The 22299-nt window shown below is 47.0% G+C and overlaps 2 protein-coding genes across 2 annotated transcripts in view; both read left to right on the forward strand.

Moving 5' to 3' along the window:
* Positions 1-1784: 1784 nt before the first annotated feature.
* cryba4 (crystallin, beta A4) lies at positions 1785-3336 on the forward strand (the record flags this gene model as incomplete). Its single annotated transcript, XM_080529519.1, has 5 exons — positions 1785-1823; positions 2281-2399; positions 2592-2733; positions 2874-3016; positions 3189-3336. The coding sequence occupies 5 exons, from the start codon at positions 1785-1787 to the stop codon at positions 3334-3336; spliced, it is 591 nt and encodes a 196-aa protein (XP_080385645.1).
* Positions 3337-6014: 2678 nt separating this feature from the next.
* grk3 (G protein-coupled receptor kinase 3) overlaps positions 6015-22299 on the forward strand; it is a 36887-nt gene continuing 20602 nt past the window's right edge. Inside the window, exons 1-2 of the mRNA XM_080528331.1 lie at positions 6015-6370; positions 10918-10994. Of these exons, the coding sequence (XP_080384457.1) occupies positions 6258-6370; positions 10918-10994 (190 nt within the window). The 5' untranslated portion in view covers positions 6015-6257. The remainder of the gene's footprint in view (positions 6371-10917; positions 10995-22299) is intronic.

Genomic DNA, 22299 nt, shown 5'->3' on the forward strand with positions numbered 1-22299 from the left:
GAGCTTCCTGCTAACCCTGTGAGAGACCCACGTTTTGGCGACTTTGCAACTGAACTTTCTCCACTTGACTCCTCCGTCAGAGGGAGAGCAGCATGTTTCTTGGCTACGCTACACCCCCCTCTCTGCCAGGAGCCTGAAAGCTTCACATTCCCTCTCTGTTATGGAGCACTGAAGTATGCCTAATCATATCACAGATTAACTAAGAGTAACCCAGATGTTTTTAAAGGTCAAAAACATCGCTACATTAACAACTCTTTATGCCCTCTTTCTTTTCACATGTTATTTCATGTACCCTGCGGCTGTGAAATCTGCTGGAAGTGGGCACACTACCTCTCACTGATAATGAAGTGTTTTTTGTTTTGGTTTACATCATGCCAGGCAAAACAAGTGATTGACATAATATATTTTAAATGTATTGAATCTTTATTTATCCAGGTCTCATTGAGATGCAATCTGTTTTTCAAGAGAAGTCTGGTCCAAGACAGCAGACAAGAAGAACCATGTTTCAGACAAATCACACAGATACGTCAAAGAACACATTTCAGATGCAGACACACATACATCACATACAAATTATAAATAAACAAATATAATTCAATTCAATTCAATTACAAACATGACACACTAAAACAAATGGCACACAGCAGATGAAAGGTACTGAACACCTTGAGAGACAGGTATGACATATTAATTGTACACATAAGAGAGCATGGGAGGTGAAATATAGAAACAGGCAGACAGAGAGAGAAATGAAGGGAAAGAGAGAGAGAAAACATTGGACTTGCCCCCCCCCCCCCCCCCCCTTCTCCTCTCCTCTCCCCTTGGCTTTTTTCTCTAAGTGCTCTAGATGTACATCTCCCCCTACCTTTTCTCCTCTCCTGCCCTACGCCTCCCTATCCCCTGCCCTGGGTGATACTGTGGCGTTTGCACTTCTGCCCCTCTATAGATTAACCCTGCCTTTGTCGGCGTGACAAAGAGAAGCCCCTCCCTGGTGCTGAGCTGGGCCTTTCAGCGTGGCCCTTTGCCAGGGGAGGCTTTAAAAGGGTGGGGGCGCGTGCTACCTTTCACTCACAAACCAGGACAAGCCCCAGGCATCAAAGCAACAAGGTGAGTCCTGTCCCTCTCTCAACCACCCAGCCATCCAGGGCAGTTGGGGCAGAGAATCCAGGGTAGCAGGTCCCATGCTCACTCGGTCTGTCCCTAGCCCCAGCATAGCAGGACACGCAGAGGGTCCCAGCGGCCAAACACAGGATGGAGAGGGGATGAGAACAGCAAAGAGGAGAACATTGAAAACAATTTAACATTACTGCAAAAGCCTAGATGTGGCCTTTGGCTTCTCTTTGGCTGTCCTAATTTTTTTATCCAGGAACTATAAATAGATGCTAGTGCTTTCATTGCAGCATTCATGACGATCCTGCTATTCAGATTGTTATACAGCTAATGCTTTTATAGGCGGTCCCAGAGTTACACAGGCCATTTCACATACTGTTCTGTAGCAGCAAAGGCCTTTCATTACATAAAGCAGCATGCAGTGGAGCGGAAATGTGTATGAATAGTTGATAACACTAGGAGTCCTGCTGTGATAAACTGCCTGTGCTATTCTGGGATTTCAAGCACAAAGTTGCTCCATTTTCTCTACTGGGTGTTTATTTTCCAACCCCTACATTTGTTTGATGCTCAGTGTTTTTTATGCCTGCAATCTTTGTGTGTGCATTACTATCATCACAGTAAGCTGTACAAACCTTACATTCATTGTAACAGTATCTTTTCTCATTCCAGACAAGATGACTCACCATTGCACCAAGTTTTCCGGCCACTGGAAGGTGAGTGTGTGGATTACAGGACAGATCTATACATCATCTCACAAGGCCTGTGTCACTGTCCAGGAAACTTTTTCAAAACAGCTCTTGTAATTAGTTTGACACCCTAAGCTCAGGACATGCAATTCTTCAACAAACTATTTTCTGTCATAACAGCAGCTATAGTCCAGACAAACTATTTATGTTACAGCAAAGATACTGTAAGCAGATCCAAATATAGACACATAACCATGATAACTTTTTATTATAAACCAAACCAATCAATCACACAGCTCCATAGAGAGATAGCTGTACATCTCACTTTTTCTGTCATACCTGAGGTCTTAAGTCGTAAAGTCTTAATGCAGCCCTGTTAGCTACAGTGTGTCGAGGAGTACTTCCAGATACAGTATAGATGGGCATGGATGGGCAAGGTAGATGGGCATGCTCTGAAGATGCACTGTCTCTCTGTCCTCGTCAGATCATTGTGTTCGACGAGGAGTGCTTCCAGGGCCGTCGCCATGAGTTCACCTCCGAGTGCTGCAACGTGATGGAGTTCGGTTTCGAGACCGTGAGATCTCTCAGGGTTGAGAGTGGAGCGTGAGTAGAAACATACACATGGACACACACACAAACACCACACACACACACACCCAGACACCCAGACACACACACCCAGACACAGACACACAGGTTGAATAGATTTCCATACATTTCTGATTTCAAGTTTTAGTGGGGCTCAGCACTCTGATCATTGACTCACCCTCTCTCTACCTCTCTCCCTTTCTCTAGCTGGGTTGGTTACGAGCATGCCTCCTACCAGGGCCAGCAGTTTGTGCTGGAGAGGGGAGAGTACCCCCAGTGTGACGCTTTCGGTGGTAGCAACGCCTATCACATCGAGAGGATGACCTCCTTCAGACCCATTGCCTGTGCTGTAAGTACCTCACTTTTTTTTATTATATCAAGCCAACTGCTCTTGTGCATTCTGACACTGAGTCTTGATGGATTCGAGGTGAAGCACCTCTTCACCTGTAACTGACTGACTGACGTCCTCTTTGCCCATCTGCCTTCCAGAACCACAGGGAGTGCCGTATGACCATCTTTGAGCGCGAGAACTTCCTGGGACGCAAGGGCGAGCTGAGCGACGACTACCCCTCCCTCCAGGCCATGGGCTGGTGCAACAACGAAGTGGGCTCCTTCAAGCTTCAGTCTGGAGCGTAAGACAGTCCATCCATCACTCTTCAATCTCCCTCTGTCTCTTAGCCATCTCCCTTTCTCCTCAATCTCTCTATTCTTTGAACATTCTTAGCCTCCTAAATTCATTAGCCTTTCATAGTTACTATGATTCCCATCACTGACTCCATCCTTCCCTCTCTCTCTTTCTTATAGATTTGTGTGCTACCAGTACCCCGGCTACCGTGGATACCAGTACGTCATGGAGTGTGACCGTCACTGCGGGGAGTACAAACACTTCAGGGAGTTCGGCTCTCACTCCCAGACCCCTCAGATCCAGTCCATCCGCCGCATTCAGCAGTAACCCCTCATTCCCGACCCCAACTGCTACCCATTGCTGAATAAAATGTCTTTCTTAAACCTTACTGAGTTCTTAAACCTTACTGACCACCGCCTCTACACAACACACATTACACAATTGAGATTGATAGATAGATAGATGTTCATGAAAACATTGGCTAGTCAAACAGTAGGCCTATAAGTGAGCTAGTCTCGCTTGACATGACTTTTCCATGTTTGAGCCACTTCTGACAGCATTACCTTTACTGGCCAGCAGACGGCACCATGTCTCCATGTGAAATCCCGATAGTGAATTAAAAGGGATATCAATGGTTATTGGCAGTGACTAAATTCAATGAGCAGAAGCTTCTCAAACCTAACAGCATGTTCAGCTCATAGCTAGCTAACATCACACTTGGTTATAATAAATTGGCGGCAAATACACGTTTTTGAAAGGAAGTGGGAATTTATTCAAATTAGAGTAGGCCTTCCAGTACTATCAAATGATTTAGGCTATATTAATCCCAAACTATGTAACAGTGTAAACTGTAAAGACCAAAACAATACATACAACGAATTAGGCCTACATGGCAGCACAGTCTATGCTGCACAGACATTGGGCTAGGTATTATTTACCGGCGAAAAACAAATGGCTTGTTATCAGGAAATTATGTCAGGGACTCATCTCCGGCCTGTGATCAAATGAGTTAAGATATGGGTGATAAACATGCGCGACCTCTCTGCAGTCTTCTCTTAACCTTTCTTTGCAGTACATGTTCGTGATTAAGAAACAACATGTGATGCTTGTTTATTTTGTGGCAGAAATGCAGAAATTAGGCCTATTAAAAGAAATACGGCGATAATCGGAGATACACTAACGCGTTAGACACAGGTCCAGTATCTACGGATCCGGCTCCATGACACGTTTTACAGACCGCCCGGTAGCACCGAGACTGAAAGGAAGTGGGTCTTTGCAGTGAGCTTGTTTCTGAGAATACACAACCCCACCACCACCACAGCGATGATGCAGGACGCACAGACGTCTAGCTAACGAAATGGAGTAGTGGAAACGCTCGGGCAAAAGGGGACTAGTTCAAGAAAACCTCTGTTCCTCTTTGAGGACCGTATTACAAACGAGAAAGAAAGGAATCCCGTGTCCGATTTTGGTCGATCGCACAGATCTCTGCACGCCCGGGAAGATTCAGCAGGGAGGGCGAATGAAGCTGCTTCTGACGGGCTAGCAAAGGCTAGCTTTGAGACGGGGTCCTACTGGAGGAAGACCCTGACTGACAACTTTGCAGGAAGGACACGTTCTAATATACATAACGTGATCGCGAAGATCGCTGTCATTGTCCAAGATAACACGTTGTTGTTAATTAGCTTTACCGATATACTTCCAGTTACAAAGATTTGAGTCGCAACTCGCCAGGGAACGTTGGACGTCGGACGTGTTAAACAAGCTAACTTAGCTAGCCTAACTAACGCCCCCTCCCCCTCCACACACAACCATCACCCAGCCAGCTAAGCGACTGGATTCTCCACTCCGGGGTCCCCCGACACTAGGGGGGAAGGCAGACACGAGTATGGCTAATTGTGTGGTGTGGTTACGGCGATTGTTTTGTTAAATTACGTGGATTTATTTGGCACGTAAAGGTTACGACTCCTCGTTTAGATGGCCGGGCTGGGTTTCGTGTCACTGTGTATGATAACGCAGCTTTGACAGATTAATTCGCTAAGTAAGTAAGATTATCTTAGCTGACGTTTAGCTCAAATGTACTCAAAAGTCGCGACAGGGACGCTGCAGTCATAACAAAAAATTCGGCCACGAAAATGGAGAATCTCTAGAGCCTGTTGGATCATTCGAGGCTGGAATTTTTTTTTTGGGCTCATTTAAATTTAGCCACCTACATATCCGGATGGCAGATATTGTAGCTAACTGAGAGTGTTAACGCACTATGTTCTTGTTGACTGGATAATTTGCAGCTGGACAGAGAGAATATTGTGTTATTTTTGGTGCTGGATGCAGCCTAGACAGACAGGGCTAGGGTGTTCTAACCTGCATGTAAATGATTGATGCCCTGTCATCCAGACCCGTTCAGCCATAGACACAAGGAGGCCACCAGCCATCTGAGGCTACGAAACACCAGCGATGTGTGTGGGATCCTATGGAAAGACTATTGTTTTAATCGTTTCATTCGGATGAATACGTGTTCCGTCGTCCTTTTTTGTTTATTTTAGCTGTTGTAATGTGTCGCCATTTAAATGATCATGTCTTCGTTCGGTGCCAATTCGATAATAGAATGTATGGAACTGTCATTTCTTCCATCGCATAAGTCCTGATTCAGTGCTACTTTGAACGGCGACGAGACGCAGTTGAGTGTTGGTAGCTGACAGCAGCACACGTCTGGGCTGGAGTCACTTTTACCGCAATATTTCGATTATTGTTGCTTTGCCAAGAAGACATCGACAATCATAATTCAAGATCAGTGGAGTTGAACAGTGGTTAGTTAGCTCGCTTGGCTAGCTTCATCTAGTAGCAGGTGGGCCATCTATAGTCTGTATACTTGAACCTATCTGAAAGTGGCTGGTGGTGGTGGGGGGGGGAAACGATATCTCGCTAATTTCGTCAATTGTTTGTACTTAACGGAACGATATACGGTAAAACATATAAATGGTAGCTATCAAGCGCCTGGTAGCTATCTCCCCATAGGATTTATTTTTCATGTCCCCATGGTTGTGTTTTGAGAGACCGTGAGTGCCGCCGAACCTTCTCTGAGGGAAACGACACTCCTACATTGTGAATGGTCGCATAGCATAGCTGCCTCTGTCGCCCTGGTTCAATCTTGATTTCAACCAATTTTGGTGGACTAAATTCGCTGTTCTCCCACTGAAACATTCCCACGGCTGGCTGGTGTTGAAGCGACTCGACCCACCCAGGGGCTGAAGATGGCGGACCTCGAAGCAGTTCTCGCCGATGTCAGCTATCTGATGGCGATGGAGAAGAGCAAATCGACTCCGGCGGCCAGGGCGAGTAAGAAAATCATCCTTCCAGAACCCAGGTTGGTACATAACCTATTTGTTTGGTCAATCAATGTTTGTTTGTCGATGAAACGTGTGTGGTCATGTAGGGAGATGAGATGGGAAAGCGTGCTGTCTCATGAAGCTTGTGTCACTATAGCAGCAGCATGCCAATAAAAGACTATTTGTCAACTGTCCTGCTTCAAGGTATCTAAGTCAGAGGAGCTTCCAAGTCTCTTAACATTTGGTTACTTTGCATCTGACGTCAAGGTAGTAAGTGAACGTTAACATCGTAACGATGCTTCAGAGAAGACCAATAAGCTAAGGATTTGTCATCCTAAACACACGTCACTGCAGGTGCAGTTGTGTCCGTGATTCATAGCCTATTGATTTATGTTGCTAAATACATCTAACATCTAAATTGTAATAACGTGGTGTTATTTCCCTCCGATTAATTAATTAGTCATCAGTTAAAAGTAGATTATTTATGCGTTGATGTAATCAATGGATGGTAAATCGGGGGAGCAGCACCCAGCCACATCTGCGTTTCTCTCGTTTAATTCAGCTATTTAAGAATCGGCTTGCACTGTTTTATATATATATATATATATATATATAATATTACAATTGACGTGGGGTTATTGTAGAATAATTACACAGAATTATTTTGTGGAAAATGTAGCATTTTGTCTTCAGTGCCAAGCCAAGGCCTCTGATTCAGCCGCCATAGCAACACCTTCTGCCTGTGTTGAGCTAGTTTGTTGTTGTCTCTGTAAGCCCAGATATCAATGTTGATACTTGATATAAATGTTGATATAAATGCTGCTTCCCAGTGATGGGAGGTCCTCTGGTCTATGATGTTGGATTACTGTTTTAACTGACTGTAGCATCTCTTTGAGCATACACCGATTTCACATTCTGATTGTAGTAGCCTACATCTTTCTATGAGGTGTGCACATCCCAGACTGTAAGAGATGCTGATGGCTGCTTTGTCTCTGTAAGTTGACATTTAGTAAGTTGAGGCTTTCTCACATTGAATTTGATTTGGTTGGTCTATACTCTATATACTGTGGTAACAATGGCCAACAGTACGTCACCATGAATGGTGGCATGCCCCAGGCATTATGTACAGCATGGCTCACTCTTGTTTGACCTGTCCGCCTGTCTGTAGGCGACACCATCTGGGTTGTTGGGCCACCTTCCTTGCCACGCCTCAGACAGCTTCAGAAACACATTCTGCCTTCCAAGTCTACGGAACAATAAGCATAGGCTAGGCCTACATATTCTACATTTTATTAATAGTGGATGCTTCAGTTTCTGTGCTGAGGATATGAAATTACCCCCCCATGCAAGTGATTTTTATATGGTAGGCTGAAAGAGTTTTTTTTTGTGACCGATCAGTGATACTTCAAGAAAAGAGGATGCATTTGTAAAGTATTGGGACAGCGCCTCCCTCGCTATGGGGCCTGTAGTCCACACCAGAGCCCTACATATATCTGTATAGTGTATGGCTCTGACCTAGTCTGCCAATGGGTTGCAATAATAATGTTATTAGAGTTATGAGTGACCTAATGTTAGGATATGTCCACTGCTGGCCTAGGCTATATAAGCAAGATTGGCTCTTAAAAAATCCCAAACTCTGTGGTAGATGCTCTTAAGTTTTCTTCCCCTCCTAGTAATGCCACAGTGTCCTATTGGTGTCAGTTGTGTCCACTGGTGCTCTGCCATAGTAGTCCTGGACTCTGCCAACGATGTATCTGTCTAATACAATAGAATATCTCTGCATCATTCATTTTGCAAATGTCTCCGAAGCCCTTTTACCCAACATTGTATTAGGCCTATTTATTTATTTTTGTAGTGGTTGAGACTGAGCCCACAAAAAATACGAATGTCTCAAAATGTCACTTGCCAGCTATTGTATAGCCTAGTTGTTGTGTCAGAGGTTTGCACTTGCTAAGTATAACTATGCTGTGTTCAGTCAGACATCCGTGACTTCCTCATGCTCTGACAGTCACAGCTTTATCAGATCCTGAGCTGAAGAACCAGCCTGTTTTGAAAGCGAAACCGAGAGACTCATTGGTTTCCCCATGTGGAGAGTCAGTTCACTGCCCCCACAGTAAAGGAATTGTCAAACATCAAGGTTGTGCAATAGTTGGTCAAAGGTTGTTTCTCTGGAGACAAATACTGTGTGTGTGTGTGTGTGTGTGTGTGTGTGTGTGTGTGTGTGTGTGTGTGTGCGCGCGCGCGCTTGTGTGTGTGCTGCCCTGGCAGAGGTGTGTGCACTGTATGCAGTTTGCAAATGTTAGATGTGAATTTGATAGCTAATTGTCCATTAGGTATTTGTTTGCGAGGGCTGAGGAGATAACCGTATTCTTCTATGATAAAGACCCACTCATGGTGGTGATAGTGCAGTTTGTCTAGCATGGGCTAGGAGAGCAGTAAGCAATATGATGAATAGACTGCTGTAATGAGAGTGTGTGTGTGTGTGTGTGTGTGTGTGTGTGTGTGTATGCGTGTGCGCTTACTGGGGGATTACCATACTGCCCAGCAGGCAGTAATACACCAGATTGAGAGATGCTTTCTAATGCCATCAGGGTCAGTGCCATTACTATTGTCATGGTCCTGCCCCAACATAAGCGGCTAAGCTGGTCATAACGACTGTTGCTCTCCAACCTGACCTGAACCACTTATTAGATTTGACCTGTGTCTGATCCCTGCCTGGGTTCACATGGCATTATGGAAATGATTTGTTTTAATTTAATGTGGATTTAAAACATGATCGCCAGGAAAATCTGTGTGATCTCTTGAAATTGGCATCATCATAATAATCCGACTAGAGAGGGAGGGAGGGAATGAGGGAGTGAGTGAGGAGTGCTGATAGCCAGCATGGCTGGGACCTGGTAAATGTCCTGAAAGCCTGTTTAAAACAGTAGAATGTATAAATAAAGACCCTCTGTGGTCCAGCGCTGGGGCTGACCTGTGTGTGTGTGTGTCTGTGTGTCTTTGTGTGTCTGTGGCGTTGTGGAGATAGCGCGGCGCTGCTACATTCTTGTCGGGCCGAGGCTCTGCCCGCTGGCAGAGAGGTGAGATTTTGACGGCAGCACTGGAAGCGATTGAAGAGAGGGAGACAGAGAGAGATGGGGGAGGGGAGTTGGATGGCCACTGGTATTGTTTGAGAGAGATCAGCAAGAGAGAGATCACTTCAGCCAGAGAGACTGGGGAGATTATGTGAGTTGCACAAGAGGGGATGGGCCGTGGGTCGTGGTAGTGGTAGTGGTGGTGGTGGTGGTGGTGGTGGGGGGGGGGGGATATAAAAAGGAGAGGATAATGAGAAGGAAATGAGAAAGGGAGGGGAGAGGGAGATTGTTTGAGTGCGGTGACTTCTAGGAGGAAGGCGCATATATCTGTGTACAGTTATAAGTGAAACATCTGAGTGATTTAAAGTGACTTCCTGTCATCGTGTTCGCTGGTCTGAAAACACAGGATAGTTCAAAGTCCCTGGAAAGAGGTCGCAAACACACCAACTAGCAGTAAAGGTGTCCGTGCTGGAAGCAGGGCTAGCCTATTTCCACTATTGAGATGAATCCTAAAAGCCTTAAAGCGTGATTGCAGAGCCTATATCGGAAAAAAAGTCTCTGACGGGGTGACCCCAAACATTGAGGAGGCAATAGATTGGATTGTGATTGGCAAGTTTAGCAGAGAATGGATTGGAATTTGCTAGAGCATTTGCTGCTAAATGAGGAAGAGTATGTACTTCCTGTATCCTGGTTTTTGGGTCTGCAGTCTGATTCTCGGCCCTTATTTTTTCAGACGGTACATTGTACATTTGTGCCCTTCCCCTCATGCCCGTAGCGGGTAGTGGCAGTTTGTTATTACAGATTAGTAAGCAACCATATTATGTTGCCAACTAGTAGGCTAAAAGTTATTTGGTTCTGTTCATCCGAATCTTCCACCACAGCAGACCCATTCACATAAAACGGTAGCTAGAACAATGATCCATGGGAGGGGAGTGGATCCAGAAAGAACCAGATTGATAGTGTGTGTGTGTGTGTGTCCTCCTGCCTGTGTGTTTGTATACTTTAGTCTCCTGTGTGTGGGGCTGTGGTGCAGTGTTAATGGGCCCGTGGAGGAGGCGCTAATTGATTCATTCTCCCCAGCCCTGCTCTCATTAACACCCTCTCCCAGGGCAGCCTGCTCCTCTCCACACACCCCTACGGCCCTCCCGTGTGCATGCTCCTCACCGCCCTGCTATGTCAGGGGACAGGTGTGACAAGGAGAGTCCCAAATCCTGGGCAGGGATCAGGGCTGGAGGTGAAGAGGGCTCTCACACACACACACACACACACGCACACACACGCACGCATACCCAGGCCTTTACTGTCATGCATATCAAAACCGACATGACCTCCAGGGCGGAGCTCAGTCAGCTGGAGAGAACCATTGTCATTGTAATGTTCACCTAATGCATTATTATTTGTGTATAATGTATTATATGTTTGTTTTTGTGGGTGTGTGTCTGTGAGAGAGAGAGAGAGAAAGAGAGATGCCTTGAATAGTTAACTAATGTAACCCCCCCTCCCTCCGACAGTATTCGCAGTGTGATGCAGAAGTACCTCGAGGAGAGAGACGAGCTGACGTTCGACAAAATCTTCAACCAGAAGATCGGTGAGTTTCTGCCCGCGCTGGGTTGCACCCTGCATAACCACAGCCATGCTGAATCCTACTGTATGTAGCACACCCTACTGTATATGTAGCACACCCTACAGTATGTAGCACACTCTATTTCTAGCTTGTTAATAGAACATTGTTGTTCCATCTCCAAGCTTGGTAAGTAATACTGAAGTAGCCATTCAAATGAAACGTGTCTCTTGTTCTGGGTGAGATAATGATGAGTCCTTTGAGTTTCACGGACTCAGCTAACGTGCAATGTCGTTGTAAAGTTAATCTCGAGCTGGAGAGGAATATGTATCGACAAATGCATAATGGATAGTCCAGAAGCACTGCTCTCAGGTCAGCTTTCTCCACACAAAGTGTAGTGTAAGAGGTTAATGCAAAAGACTGACACATAATAATAAACATTCACCTATGTCGAAGTTGAGGTGCGCATTTTGACAGGCACGCGAGCAACAGCCTCAAAGCGATTTCAGTTGTTGCGTTGTTTTGAAAAGATGAAAATATGCCATCACAGAGTGGTATATTAACGGGCTATCATAGTCATCTTGATCAAGAAATGTCTTTGCTACAGTTAACGATTCATAATGTCGGCCTACACAAAGTGCTTTATCTGAAATGTAGACTTTATGCTGAGCTGTAAAAAGAAGCAGCTTTTCTTTTCCTCAATAATACTGCCCACAATAAATCAAGTTTATGTTTATGTAATAACCTTTTAAATAACTGTTTTACTTGCCAATGCCTATTTCTGGACACAGGCGATATTTAAACTTGCTAGTTCTATCTTTGTAATCAGTTGTCGATGATGTGAACGTGAAGTGGGAGGGCCAAATTCATTACACCGCTCTTTGGCTGCTCCAGGAGGAGTCTGTAGCTCTCGCGAATTCACTAAAGAATTGAAGTACGATGTGAGCTATGAAGGGTTTTCGGGAAACCCACCGGAACTGGCTCGTGAAGAGTGACTTCAAGAAGTACTTACAGGAAAACTCACCCCAGAACTGTAAGCCAACAACCAGGACTTAGAAACAATAATATTATTAGCGTTTTTAGATGTTTTAGCATGAGATACCTTTCTTTCAGTTGGAATGAGGTGTATTGTGTGTATGGGCGAGCGTGCGCTTGCGCGCGGTCTGTCCTCTGTGACTACACACTTCCCCCCTATATGAGCTAGTTGACCTCTGACCTCTGCAGATGGGTCGTCCTGTTCCTCTGTCTGTCTGAGGATGCTGGCTGGGGTGATCTTGTCTCTACCCTACATGGGTGACTGACGTCATGCGGTGTCGTCTACATTACCATAGCCAGGGGTCCAGTGCACATCATGTCTGTGGTACAGCGTCCTCCGGTGCTGCTCCAGCACATGGTGCTTGTCTCTGTGTGTTCCTGTTCTGAGCAGACAGTGAGCCAGTAGTCTGCCTGTACCAGGGGACTACAGCAGCCCTGCAGGCTCTCACTAGCTTTACTTACTTTTCTAGGTCTCAGCTCCCCTATGAGAATAGACTGCGGTAATTCTCTCTCTCTCTCTCTCTCTCTCTCTCTCTCTCTCTCTCTCTCTCTCTCTCTCTCTCTTGCTGTCTGTGCGTGTCAGTGTCGTCATCCCCCCCCTGGTTGTCCTGTTCCCAGCTCAGACAGAATCCCCCTGGTTGTGGTCATTATTCACACAGGTCTGAACGTTACTGTGGACCCTTCGCAGGCACCCTCCCCTCCCCTCCTCTCTTACTTTATTCGAGTCGTCTGACTGATCTGAAATAACTGGATTGGTTAAGCCCATGTAATTCTGTCCCTGTTTCCAGGTAAAGGAGATGAAAGGAAAGCACAGGCCCGCAGCTGTTCTACTACCTTAATCTCCCCGGGAGAATATAGATGTGTTTGTGTGGTAGCTGGCTGGATTTGAATGGCAAATGTGTGGCTTTGCCAGAAATGTATTTTAGTGTTACGGGCCCTGCTTGGGCATGGGTGTCCTGTGGGATTTTTTTAAATGTCCACGGTGTGCTTTTCAATACCACCAGAAAATGGTATGCTGCTCCGTTATCTTATCAAACTGCCAAGTTAAACACCGTTTTTTTCCAATTTCACCGCGTGTCACCGCGCCGCTGGCACTGTGTGGAGTAATAATCACAATACTTGTATAATAATCACATACTTGAGTGTAACTTTTGGGGTGTTGCAACTTGCAAGTGACCTCTTCCACCTAAGGTTAGAGAAGGAGAATAAAAAAAGACGACTACCACTAATGACTAAAAATGCCACTGCTGCTACAGGTATCTGGCAGCATATGCAGATTTGGAGGAGGTTATTTGCAAGATTTGGGAGCTAATCTACACTCACCTCAAACTGAAACACCCATGATCGGCTGGCACGGATAGGAAACCTGCTGTCGGGTTCAGGCAGCTATTCGCTGATGACGGATATGTGGTTGTCAGTTAATACATACGTCCTTAACCATCCACTCCAATTAACCAATGCTCACACACACACACACACACACACACAGTATTGATGCATGACACTTATGGATTGGAAATTAGGCCATAACGACTGAAAAATGCTGCTAACGTCGCATCAGGGCCCTGAGTTGGCCATGGCTCAACTGTTTTGGCCACGATCTCAGTCTGGCGGTGACAAACGCAGCGCAGGACCAGAGGCAAAGGACAGACCGGGCCCTCAGAGTCTGCCGTGCCATTACCGCCGCCTTCTCATACAGCTGGCCCCCCGAAAGAGAGAGCTCGAAAAGGAAGCCAGCAGAATTAGCACTCCCAGAGCGTAGTCTCATAACGGTAATTAAATCAATATTTTATAGACAAATGATAGCCTCTCAGCTAGGTGACGCAGGACATGAGACACACTGCATTCGTAATAATATAACGTGTGGTGCTATCATGTTATGCTACCCATCTGCTTTAGTTTGGTTTTGTCAAGCTGTGATTGGGGTGTCAAGTTTAAATGATTGTTCAGGTTAAATGTCATCTGGTATAGCAGTCAGTCATCGCATAAATAATTGTGTTTTTCAATGTAGATTAAATCATATTATTATTATTAGTAGTAGTAGTAGTATTTGCGGTAATACCTGCATACCCCGGTAAAACATTTACGGTATAAATGTGTGGAAAAAATGTAATGCCCCCCAACCCTACTGGACACAGACACACACTTGAGGACAACACCACCGATTTCTCTACACTGGATATTGTCTTAGGGAGTCACTATTCAGAGGCCACCGCACCTTGGCTGACTACTCCCAAGGCTCACGCTGTCCCTTGTTTCTGTCCATAGACAGCTTGACATTCCGGTCGCTGTCTGGCTGCATGCATGTTTAATGCCACAGCATGGCCCGAGGCTAGACTGGCAGGCCTGTCTGATCCCTTCATACCCGAGGTTAACTGGCCCCTTCTCTCACTCCTTCGCTTGCCTCTCCTCTCTTACTCTCTCTCCCCTTCTCCACCCCTCCTCCCATTCTGTGGCTCTCAGGTCTTTATCTTCTCTGCACCTGTCTCCCTTTCTGTCTCTTGATTGGGGCATGTCTCCAACTCCCTGCTGTCTGCTCGCCTTGTGTCCCTGTGATGTGTTGATGCGGCACTGCAGTACACAGATCTCACTCTCCTTCCCTCCCTCGCCCCCCCTCTCTGTCTGTCCTCACGTGTGTGTGTGTGTGTGTGTGTGTGTGTGTGTGTGTGTGTGTGTGTGAGCGGTGTGCAGTTAGACTGATTTACCCTTTATCTTGAGCTGCTGTGGGTTTTCATGAGCACACACACACACACACCATATCAGTCCTATGAGTGTAGGTGTTGTATTTGTCCAGGCATGGCTACAGAGCTGATGTACACAGTACAGTCCAGGATGTCCACCTGTCATTGCTTGTTTGGATGGAGGGATGTTGTTATTAGCTTTCTAGGTGGAGGCGATTGGCTCCTTGTGATTGGCTCTCTGGCTTGAGGGCCCTGAATAATTGGTTGACATGGCTGGCAGGGCTGAGCTCATTGGTGGTGTCTCTAGGTGGAGGCAGGGCATGTGGTTGATCACACTAATGAGAGGCAGCGAGGGAATTCAAGAGGAGAAAAAAAGAGGAGAGAGGGAGAGCTACTTCTCTCTCTCTCCTCTTCCCAGACACCTCATTTTTATTGCATCATTCCCACCTCCCTCACAGCTCTCCCCTCCTCCCTCCCTCCCCCTCTCTCTCTCTCTCTGCCTCTCTGTTTATGCCTCAGTCTGTCTACCCATCTCTCTTGCCCTCTGTCTCATTCTCTTTTTTCCTCCCTCCCTCTCTCCCTCTGTCTCTGTTTCTCTTACTCTCGCCTTGGTGTTCTCTCTCTCCATCTGTCAGACTTCTGGAATGGATGATGGAGAGTTGTAGGTTGCCTAGCAACTGCGGTTGTCATGGGAACCCAGTCGAACTCTTGTGTTTGCTCGACGACAGGGAGAAATGAAATTGATTAAAGGAGGAATAAAAAAAAGGTGATGAGAACGGTGGAGAGAGGAAATGGAGAGAGAGGGGGGGGGGGGGGGCGTTAAACAAGAGCAATAAAACGCCAGACTCAAGACTGGGCCCTTCCCACAATGCACAAGGGCTGCTGGACGCCAGGTTGTGTGTCAGTAGTCTATGGTTGCCTGTGTGTGTGTGTGTTATGATATGATATGATATGATATGATATGACCAGCCAAGGAGTAACCCACTCTGGGATCTCAGCATTGTGTGTGTGTGCGTGCACGCGCCTCATTGATTGCTGTGCTCCAGCTGACGGGTCTAATTGCTGAGGGACTGGTTGGATTAATTGGCCAGCCGATGGCATTATTTCCACTCTCACTCACACACTCACCTCAGCGGCCCTCTGAGAGGCGGCCCCCGGGGCGGGGGGAGTGTGTGTGTGTGAGGTGCTGGAGGTCTGACAGAGCCCTGCTTTCTCAGCTGGCGTCTTCCCGCCTCTCTGGAAACGTCAGTGACGATCTCCAGCCCCGCTGTCCCTCGCACGCCCCCCCTTTCTTTTCCCCTTTCTCTCATTTCCCTCCCCTCATGCTCACTCGCGTTCTCTCTTTCTCTCTCCTCTCTGTCTCTCTCTCTCTCTCTCTCTGTCCCTCTCTCTCCGTCTCTGTCTCTCTCCTCTCTCTCTCTCTCTCTTCTCTCCGTCTCTGTCTCTCTCTCTCTCTCTCTTCTCTCCTCTCTCTCTTCTCTCTCTCCTCTCTCTCCTCTCTCTCTCTGTCAAGCTCTTGGCATCAAGCCTGTGTGTGTGTGTGTGTGTGTGTGTGTGTGTGTGTGTGTGTGTGTGTTTATACACTCTTGAGTCCGTTGTGCAATGTGTTCCCCAGACAGAGAGTTGGTGCCTTTCAGTCACTGTGTACCTAAACAGTGTGTTTTTCTTTGTGTTCATGTTTTATGTTAATGTAATGTGTGTGTGTGTGCAGTGTGAGGATCTTGGCAGCATGTGTGTGAGTTTTCACATTGAGCTAATCTCATGACCTTGTGTTAGACACGTCTGAGAGTCCTCGCCAACCCTGCCTCTGCACATGAGGGGTGAGGAGGGGGGGGGGGGGGGTAGGGTGGAGGTGTAAAGAGGGAGGATCTAACCAGGAGGAGAAGTGGGATGGTGAGAGAGTGAGAGAGTGAGCGCGAGTGACAGAGAGGTGTAGCCGTGTGACGTTGTAGTCATGGGGTTCCTTAAACGATGGTGAACTGTTGATGCCGTTGACGCATGCCTTTGTCTGTGCTCTGCCTGCACACACACTCTCTCTGTCTGTCTGTCTGTCTGTCTGTCTGTCTGTCTGTCTGTCTGTCTGTCTGTCTGTCTGTCTCTCTCTATCTCCCTCTACTCCCTCACCCCCCCCCCTCCACTGTCTCACACACACACACACACACACACACACACACACTAATGCTGGCTCTCTTCCTTAACTAAAGGTCAGTCCATGTATAATGCATCACACAGACCAGGCGTCCTCCAATCTAACACAGCCCATCAATCAGAGAACACCCATAAACACACACACACAAGCACAAGCACAAGCACACGCACACACACACCACACACGCTCTTGCTGGTCCAACGGCCAGCCAACCTGTAGGGGAGTGTGGGTGGTGTAGTGCAAATATGAACCCCCCTCTTTCTCCATATGAGCAACAGAGTTCAGTTGTGTGTGTGCGCACGTTTGTGTGTTTGTGTGCTTGTGCGTGCGTGCGTGTGTGTGTGTGTGTGTTTGTGCTTGCTTCCTTTATTGCTCACTGGAGATCACAGGCTCATGGTGAAAGAGAGGGTGGGTGTGTGTGTGTGTGTGTACTGTTTTTGAGACGTGAGTGAGGAGGGGAGGAATGAGAGCCAATGAATACGTGTGGGCCAGAGTGATGACAATTAGATCTAAAATAAACCAGCGCGTGCGTGTGTATGCGCACGCACACTCCCCTTTGTTTCGGTAAGTCTTTGTTGTGTGAAGTAGCATGTGTGAGCAGTGATATTGGCCATGTTGAAGTATCTGTAGGTCTCTCTCTCTCTCTGTTGTAGAGATAGTCATCCATGTTGTGGTGCAGGTGTTTGTGTGTCGCGGCTGGAGAGGACGCCTGTGTCAATGCACTGCAGTCACTCACGAGCGTAACTGTGGATGGGTGTTTTCCTGGTTGAATACATGTCACTCGTGCTTGTTGCGTGGGTGGTGTGCGTGCACCTGTGTACGTGTCTGTGTATGTGCGTGCGTGTATGTGTGTTTTTGTGTGTGTGTGTGTGTGTGTGTGATCTCGTTAGCCGTGTGTGGGCGGCCGGTTTGAGCATGGACACAGTCACACACTTCTGTTATGAGTGCACACTTCCTGAATGTTGGGGGAAGGGGGAGGGGGTGTTGTCTCCAGAAGAATGGGGAGAGAGAGAGAGAGAGAGAGAGAGAGAGAAGAACAGAACAGAAGAGAAGAGAAGAGTGTGAGGGATGGACAGTCTTGCTAACAGGGAGAGGAAGTATGGAAGGATTGAGTTGAGTTATCTCCAAGGAGGAAGGGATGGAACAGTTCAGAGAGAGAGACAGCGGATATCACATGTCACATGGCGTGTGTGACACCCCCCCCCCCTTTCAGTGTTTTTTAGTTGTTTTTTTTAGATCTAGGGAAATACGGCGATGTTGAAAGTGGCTTCCTTCTCCTCGTCTCGTCCAAAACAAGCTGGACCACTGGAAGCCAATTCACAGTATCAGCATTGCACTTGCCACTTTTTCCTCTGTTTTCCTCGTCTTCCGAACCGAGCAGATGAAAGGGTGAGGAGACGAGGAAAAGAACCCCCCACCACCACCACCGAGACACACCCCCCTAGTGTTCTAATAGGCCTACTTCTGCCATATCTGATTCTGTCAGATCTGAGATCGGACGAGAGGCCGGGCCTGTGTGTCCCAGCGGACGGACACGTGCTCTTTTCCTGAAACCGCTTGGAGGAGAGTAGAATAGCAGAGGAGGCTCGCTCTGGGTGTCTGGGCCACAGTTGGTTTCAGCGTCTTGAGTGTGTTTTTTTAAGTGGTACAGCCACTTCTATAAGTGACTGTGTGTGTGTGTGTGTGTGTGTGTGTGTGTGTGTGTGTGAGAGATTTAAACCAAGAGTTGCCTATGCGTCACATGCCCGGCAATACAATAGTAGTGAAATATCATCTGTATGTTCTTTCTCTTTTACTTGACTAACCGCCGAGATAATACTTGAGACATGTACTTCTGTAAGCATTAATCCAACTGTCCTGCAGTTCTAATTTGGTGATGTGTCCCTCTATACCATGGCGGAGTGGTCAAAAACAACTCTCAAAAGGCTTTTGACGGACGCGAAAACCCCAGAAAATCGTACCTGTTCCGCAAAAAATTATGACTGACAAATATTTCGGATTAGGTGTGCAAGCGTGATTGACACAACATGAGTAAAAAACGCAGCAGTGTGCAAAAGCCTTAAGCGTTGACCACGGAACCGCAGGGTTCCCGGTTCGATTCCGGCCGTGGACATATCCTGCATGTCATCCCTTATCTCTCTCACCCATCCTTCCTGTCAATCACTTCCTCTATCTATCACAATAAAAAAAAAAATATGAGTGGGATTGCCCCACTCAGAAAAAATAAATGAAAAACTGTAGTTGTCATAGGTAGAAAATGGGTTTGAAATGGAAATTACAAACTGCCCAATGCTAATCTCGCGACATTCTGTGCACCCTCTTGTTGGGTTTGGAATTCTATTGGTATTGTATAAGTCATAACTGTAACTAAATTAGTAATAACTGGCATCTTTCCTGTTTGTTTCTATTGCATTTTTTTATGATTGCTCATAAACCTGCACCTGGGTGTGATTTTATTTTATTTTTGCAGAGCGAGACACAGACAGAGAGAGACCGACAGACAGACAGACAGACAGACAGACAGAGAGAGAGAGAGAGACTGACAGACAGACAGACAGAGACACAGACAGACAGAGAGGGTGTTCTGCAGCATTGTTTTTAAAACAGCATCGTCATATTTAGCCCGTTCAGGTGATCTCACTAATGAGAGAGCAGCGAGAAGCCTACTGTCTGATCTTCTGGTAGGTGTTTGCGTCTGGCTCTTTGAAAGGCCATTTGTTGAATTAGTCTTGGAGTGCTGAAGTGTCCTGTGATTAAGGTTAATCCTTGATTCTAGTGACGTAAGATCTCCCTCTTCCCTCCCCCTCTCCTCCATTTTCCCCTCCCTCTCATCCCCTTTCCTCCCCCGTCTAGTTCATGCTGTTGTTGACGTGTGTGTCTATTTGTCCCATCCTTATTCCAGCACCCTCTCTGCAAACAACTAACACTGTGTGTGCATGTGTGTTGTTGCTCACTGATTGACAGGCATGGAGGAATAGGGGGTGGGGGGAGGGGTTACAGTTGGAGAGGAAATGATGAGTAGAGTCTGGAGGAGAGATAAAGTAAAGAGGGAAGAAGAGAGCAGGAAATAGTTGTTTTTTATTCTTCTTTTTCTTCTGTGTACAGTATGTAGCAGGGGGCGGCACATGCTATCACATTGTCTCTTCTAACAGTGCCTTTAACTGAATCAATGAGGCAAATGAAAAGAGATGAGATACGCTTGTCTGAAGATAATCTCTCTCTCTCTCTCTCTCTCTCTCTCTCTCCCTCTCTCTCTCTCTCTCTCTCTCTCTCTGTCTCTCTCACTCTCTCTCTGAGGCAATGAAGAAATGTCTTTGAACAGCTCAGTTAACTACAGCTCTCTCACACTGTGTGTGTGTGTGTGTGTGTGTGTGTGTGTGTGTGTGTGTGTGTGTGTGTGTTCTCTACGTGCAGTTGGTATGTGTGAGCGTAGTTTGTTTGTGATGTTTCGGTGTCATGAGTGTGTGAGTGAGCCCTGTGTGTGTGTGTGTGTGTGTGTGTGTGAGTGCCACTGTCTGTGAGATGGCCTCATGCTTTAAATAGGCCTTGCTCCTTCCTGTATCTGGCAGGACAGTGGCGAGTGTTGTGTTGAGTTGTGCTCAGGCGCATATAGGCGTAGAGAAGTGAGCATATTAATAATATCTCCCCTCCTAACATTCTCTCTCTCTCGCTAATAGAGGACAAGGTCTGGTTCCTCTCAAGGCTTCTGGGAGGGGGGGGGGGTTTATGCACTTTGGTTGAGTTGAGCACTTTTGAAAATGCAAAGAAATGCATTTCCAAAGAGAACTTGACCTGTGTAAGATTGGATTTAGTGTCCCCTCCATTCCCTGTGATGTGAAGTGGTTTTCACGCCAGTGGATTTTCATCCAGGAAAGTGAGCGGTGAGAGCAGAGGGACCGGGGTGCTGTCGTGGGCCTAGTGAGTCTGGAGAGTGGGAGAGAGTAGGAGGAGGAAGTCTGGTGCAGGGAGAGATTTGAAGGAAACGTGGAAGAAGGAAGAGAGAGAGAGAGAGAGAGAGAGAGAGCTAGCTCGGTGAAGGAGAGCGGTCTGGAGGAGAGTGGGAGGAGTGTATTTGTTGTTTTCATCCCTGCGTGTGTGTGTGATCTCGTTAGCCATCTATTTCAGCAGCACTAATGCTAATGGTCCGAAGTCATTGGGGAAAACCGGACACATAGGAGGATGCGCACGCACGCACAGTATACACATTACACACACACACACTCAGTGCAGAACACTTCATCTCCCTCCATCCTCCACCACCCTCCATCCTGTCCTCTAATACTGTGCACCAAACATAACCAGCAAAACACCCAGTAGGCTTCCACACAGCCACCCTGTGCTGTTGTCTTCATCCACACATCCACCACCCCTCCATCTGGGAGTCACATCGTAGCACTGCTCTTAAGATGTCATCTCTTCCTCTGTATGGCCCAACCCAGTGTGCCGTCCGGGGCTAGTGTTATTGTGGGCCTACCTCTTGTCTGCCTCCCCTATAACACACACACACACACACACACACACACCGTGCAGCTACTAGAGGCAGTTACCATGGCAACAACCGGGCTCTTCTCAGCGAGCTGTTCCGATGGGTTACACCAGATAGTGTTTCTGTGTGTGAGATTTATAGTGTCTGCGTGTGCCCGCTTGTACTGTGTGAGTTATAGTGTGCTGCAGTGTGCTTCCGCCTGCTGTTGGTATGGAGATATGCAAGGGTGAAAATTCTGAAAAAGTGTCTGTGTCTCTCTGTCTCTCTGTGTCTCTCTGTGTCTCTCTGTGTCTGTCTGTGTGTGTGTGTGTGTGTGCGCAGCACATGTACGTACCACTGATGACTAGTCAATAAGCTGAGTGTCAGAGTGGACTGATCTGTGCGTCCTCCGTCAAAGACAGGGACAGGGTGTCACCGCCCTGCCACTCTGAAGGGGATTTACATAATAAGATGAGGAGGGAAGAGTCTTATTCTTAAGAAGGCTCATTCATTAGACAGGCTGTAAGCCTGTGTGTGTGGGGGGGGGGGGGGAGGATCTGGGTGGGTGTGGGTGGGGAGGGGGTATCTTGGTGTGTGTGTGTGTGTGGGGGGATCTGGGTGGGTGGGTGGGTGGGGAAGGGGTATCTGTGTGTGTGGGTGGGGGGGTGTATCTGGGTAGGCGGGTGTGTGTGTGTGTGCGGGGGGGGGGGGGGGGGGGAGTATCTGTGTGTTTGTGGGGAGGGGGGGGTATGTGTGGGTGTGGGGGTATCTGTGGGTGTGTGTTTGCAATTTGCATGGGAATGTGTTAGGGTTGGAGGGTATTATACTACTACAATACCTTCATGTCGAACACCGTGAAAATACTGGAAGCACAGTCGCAACACACTTAGGCTACTTCAAAGTTTCACAAATATAAGTGGAAAGGTACACTTTAGTAGGCTACACCGTGCATGAAAATACATAGAACACATAAAATACATGAAACACTTAACATACCTAGCT

The sequence above is a fragment of the Nansenia antarctica genome (assembly GCF_963989245.1).
Source record: "Nansenia antarctica genome assembly, chromosome: 4".
Lineage (NCBI taxonomy): Eukaryota > Metazoa > Chordata > Actinopteri > Argentiniformes > Microstomatidae > Nansenia > Nansenia antarctica.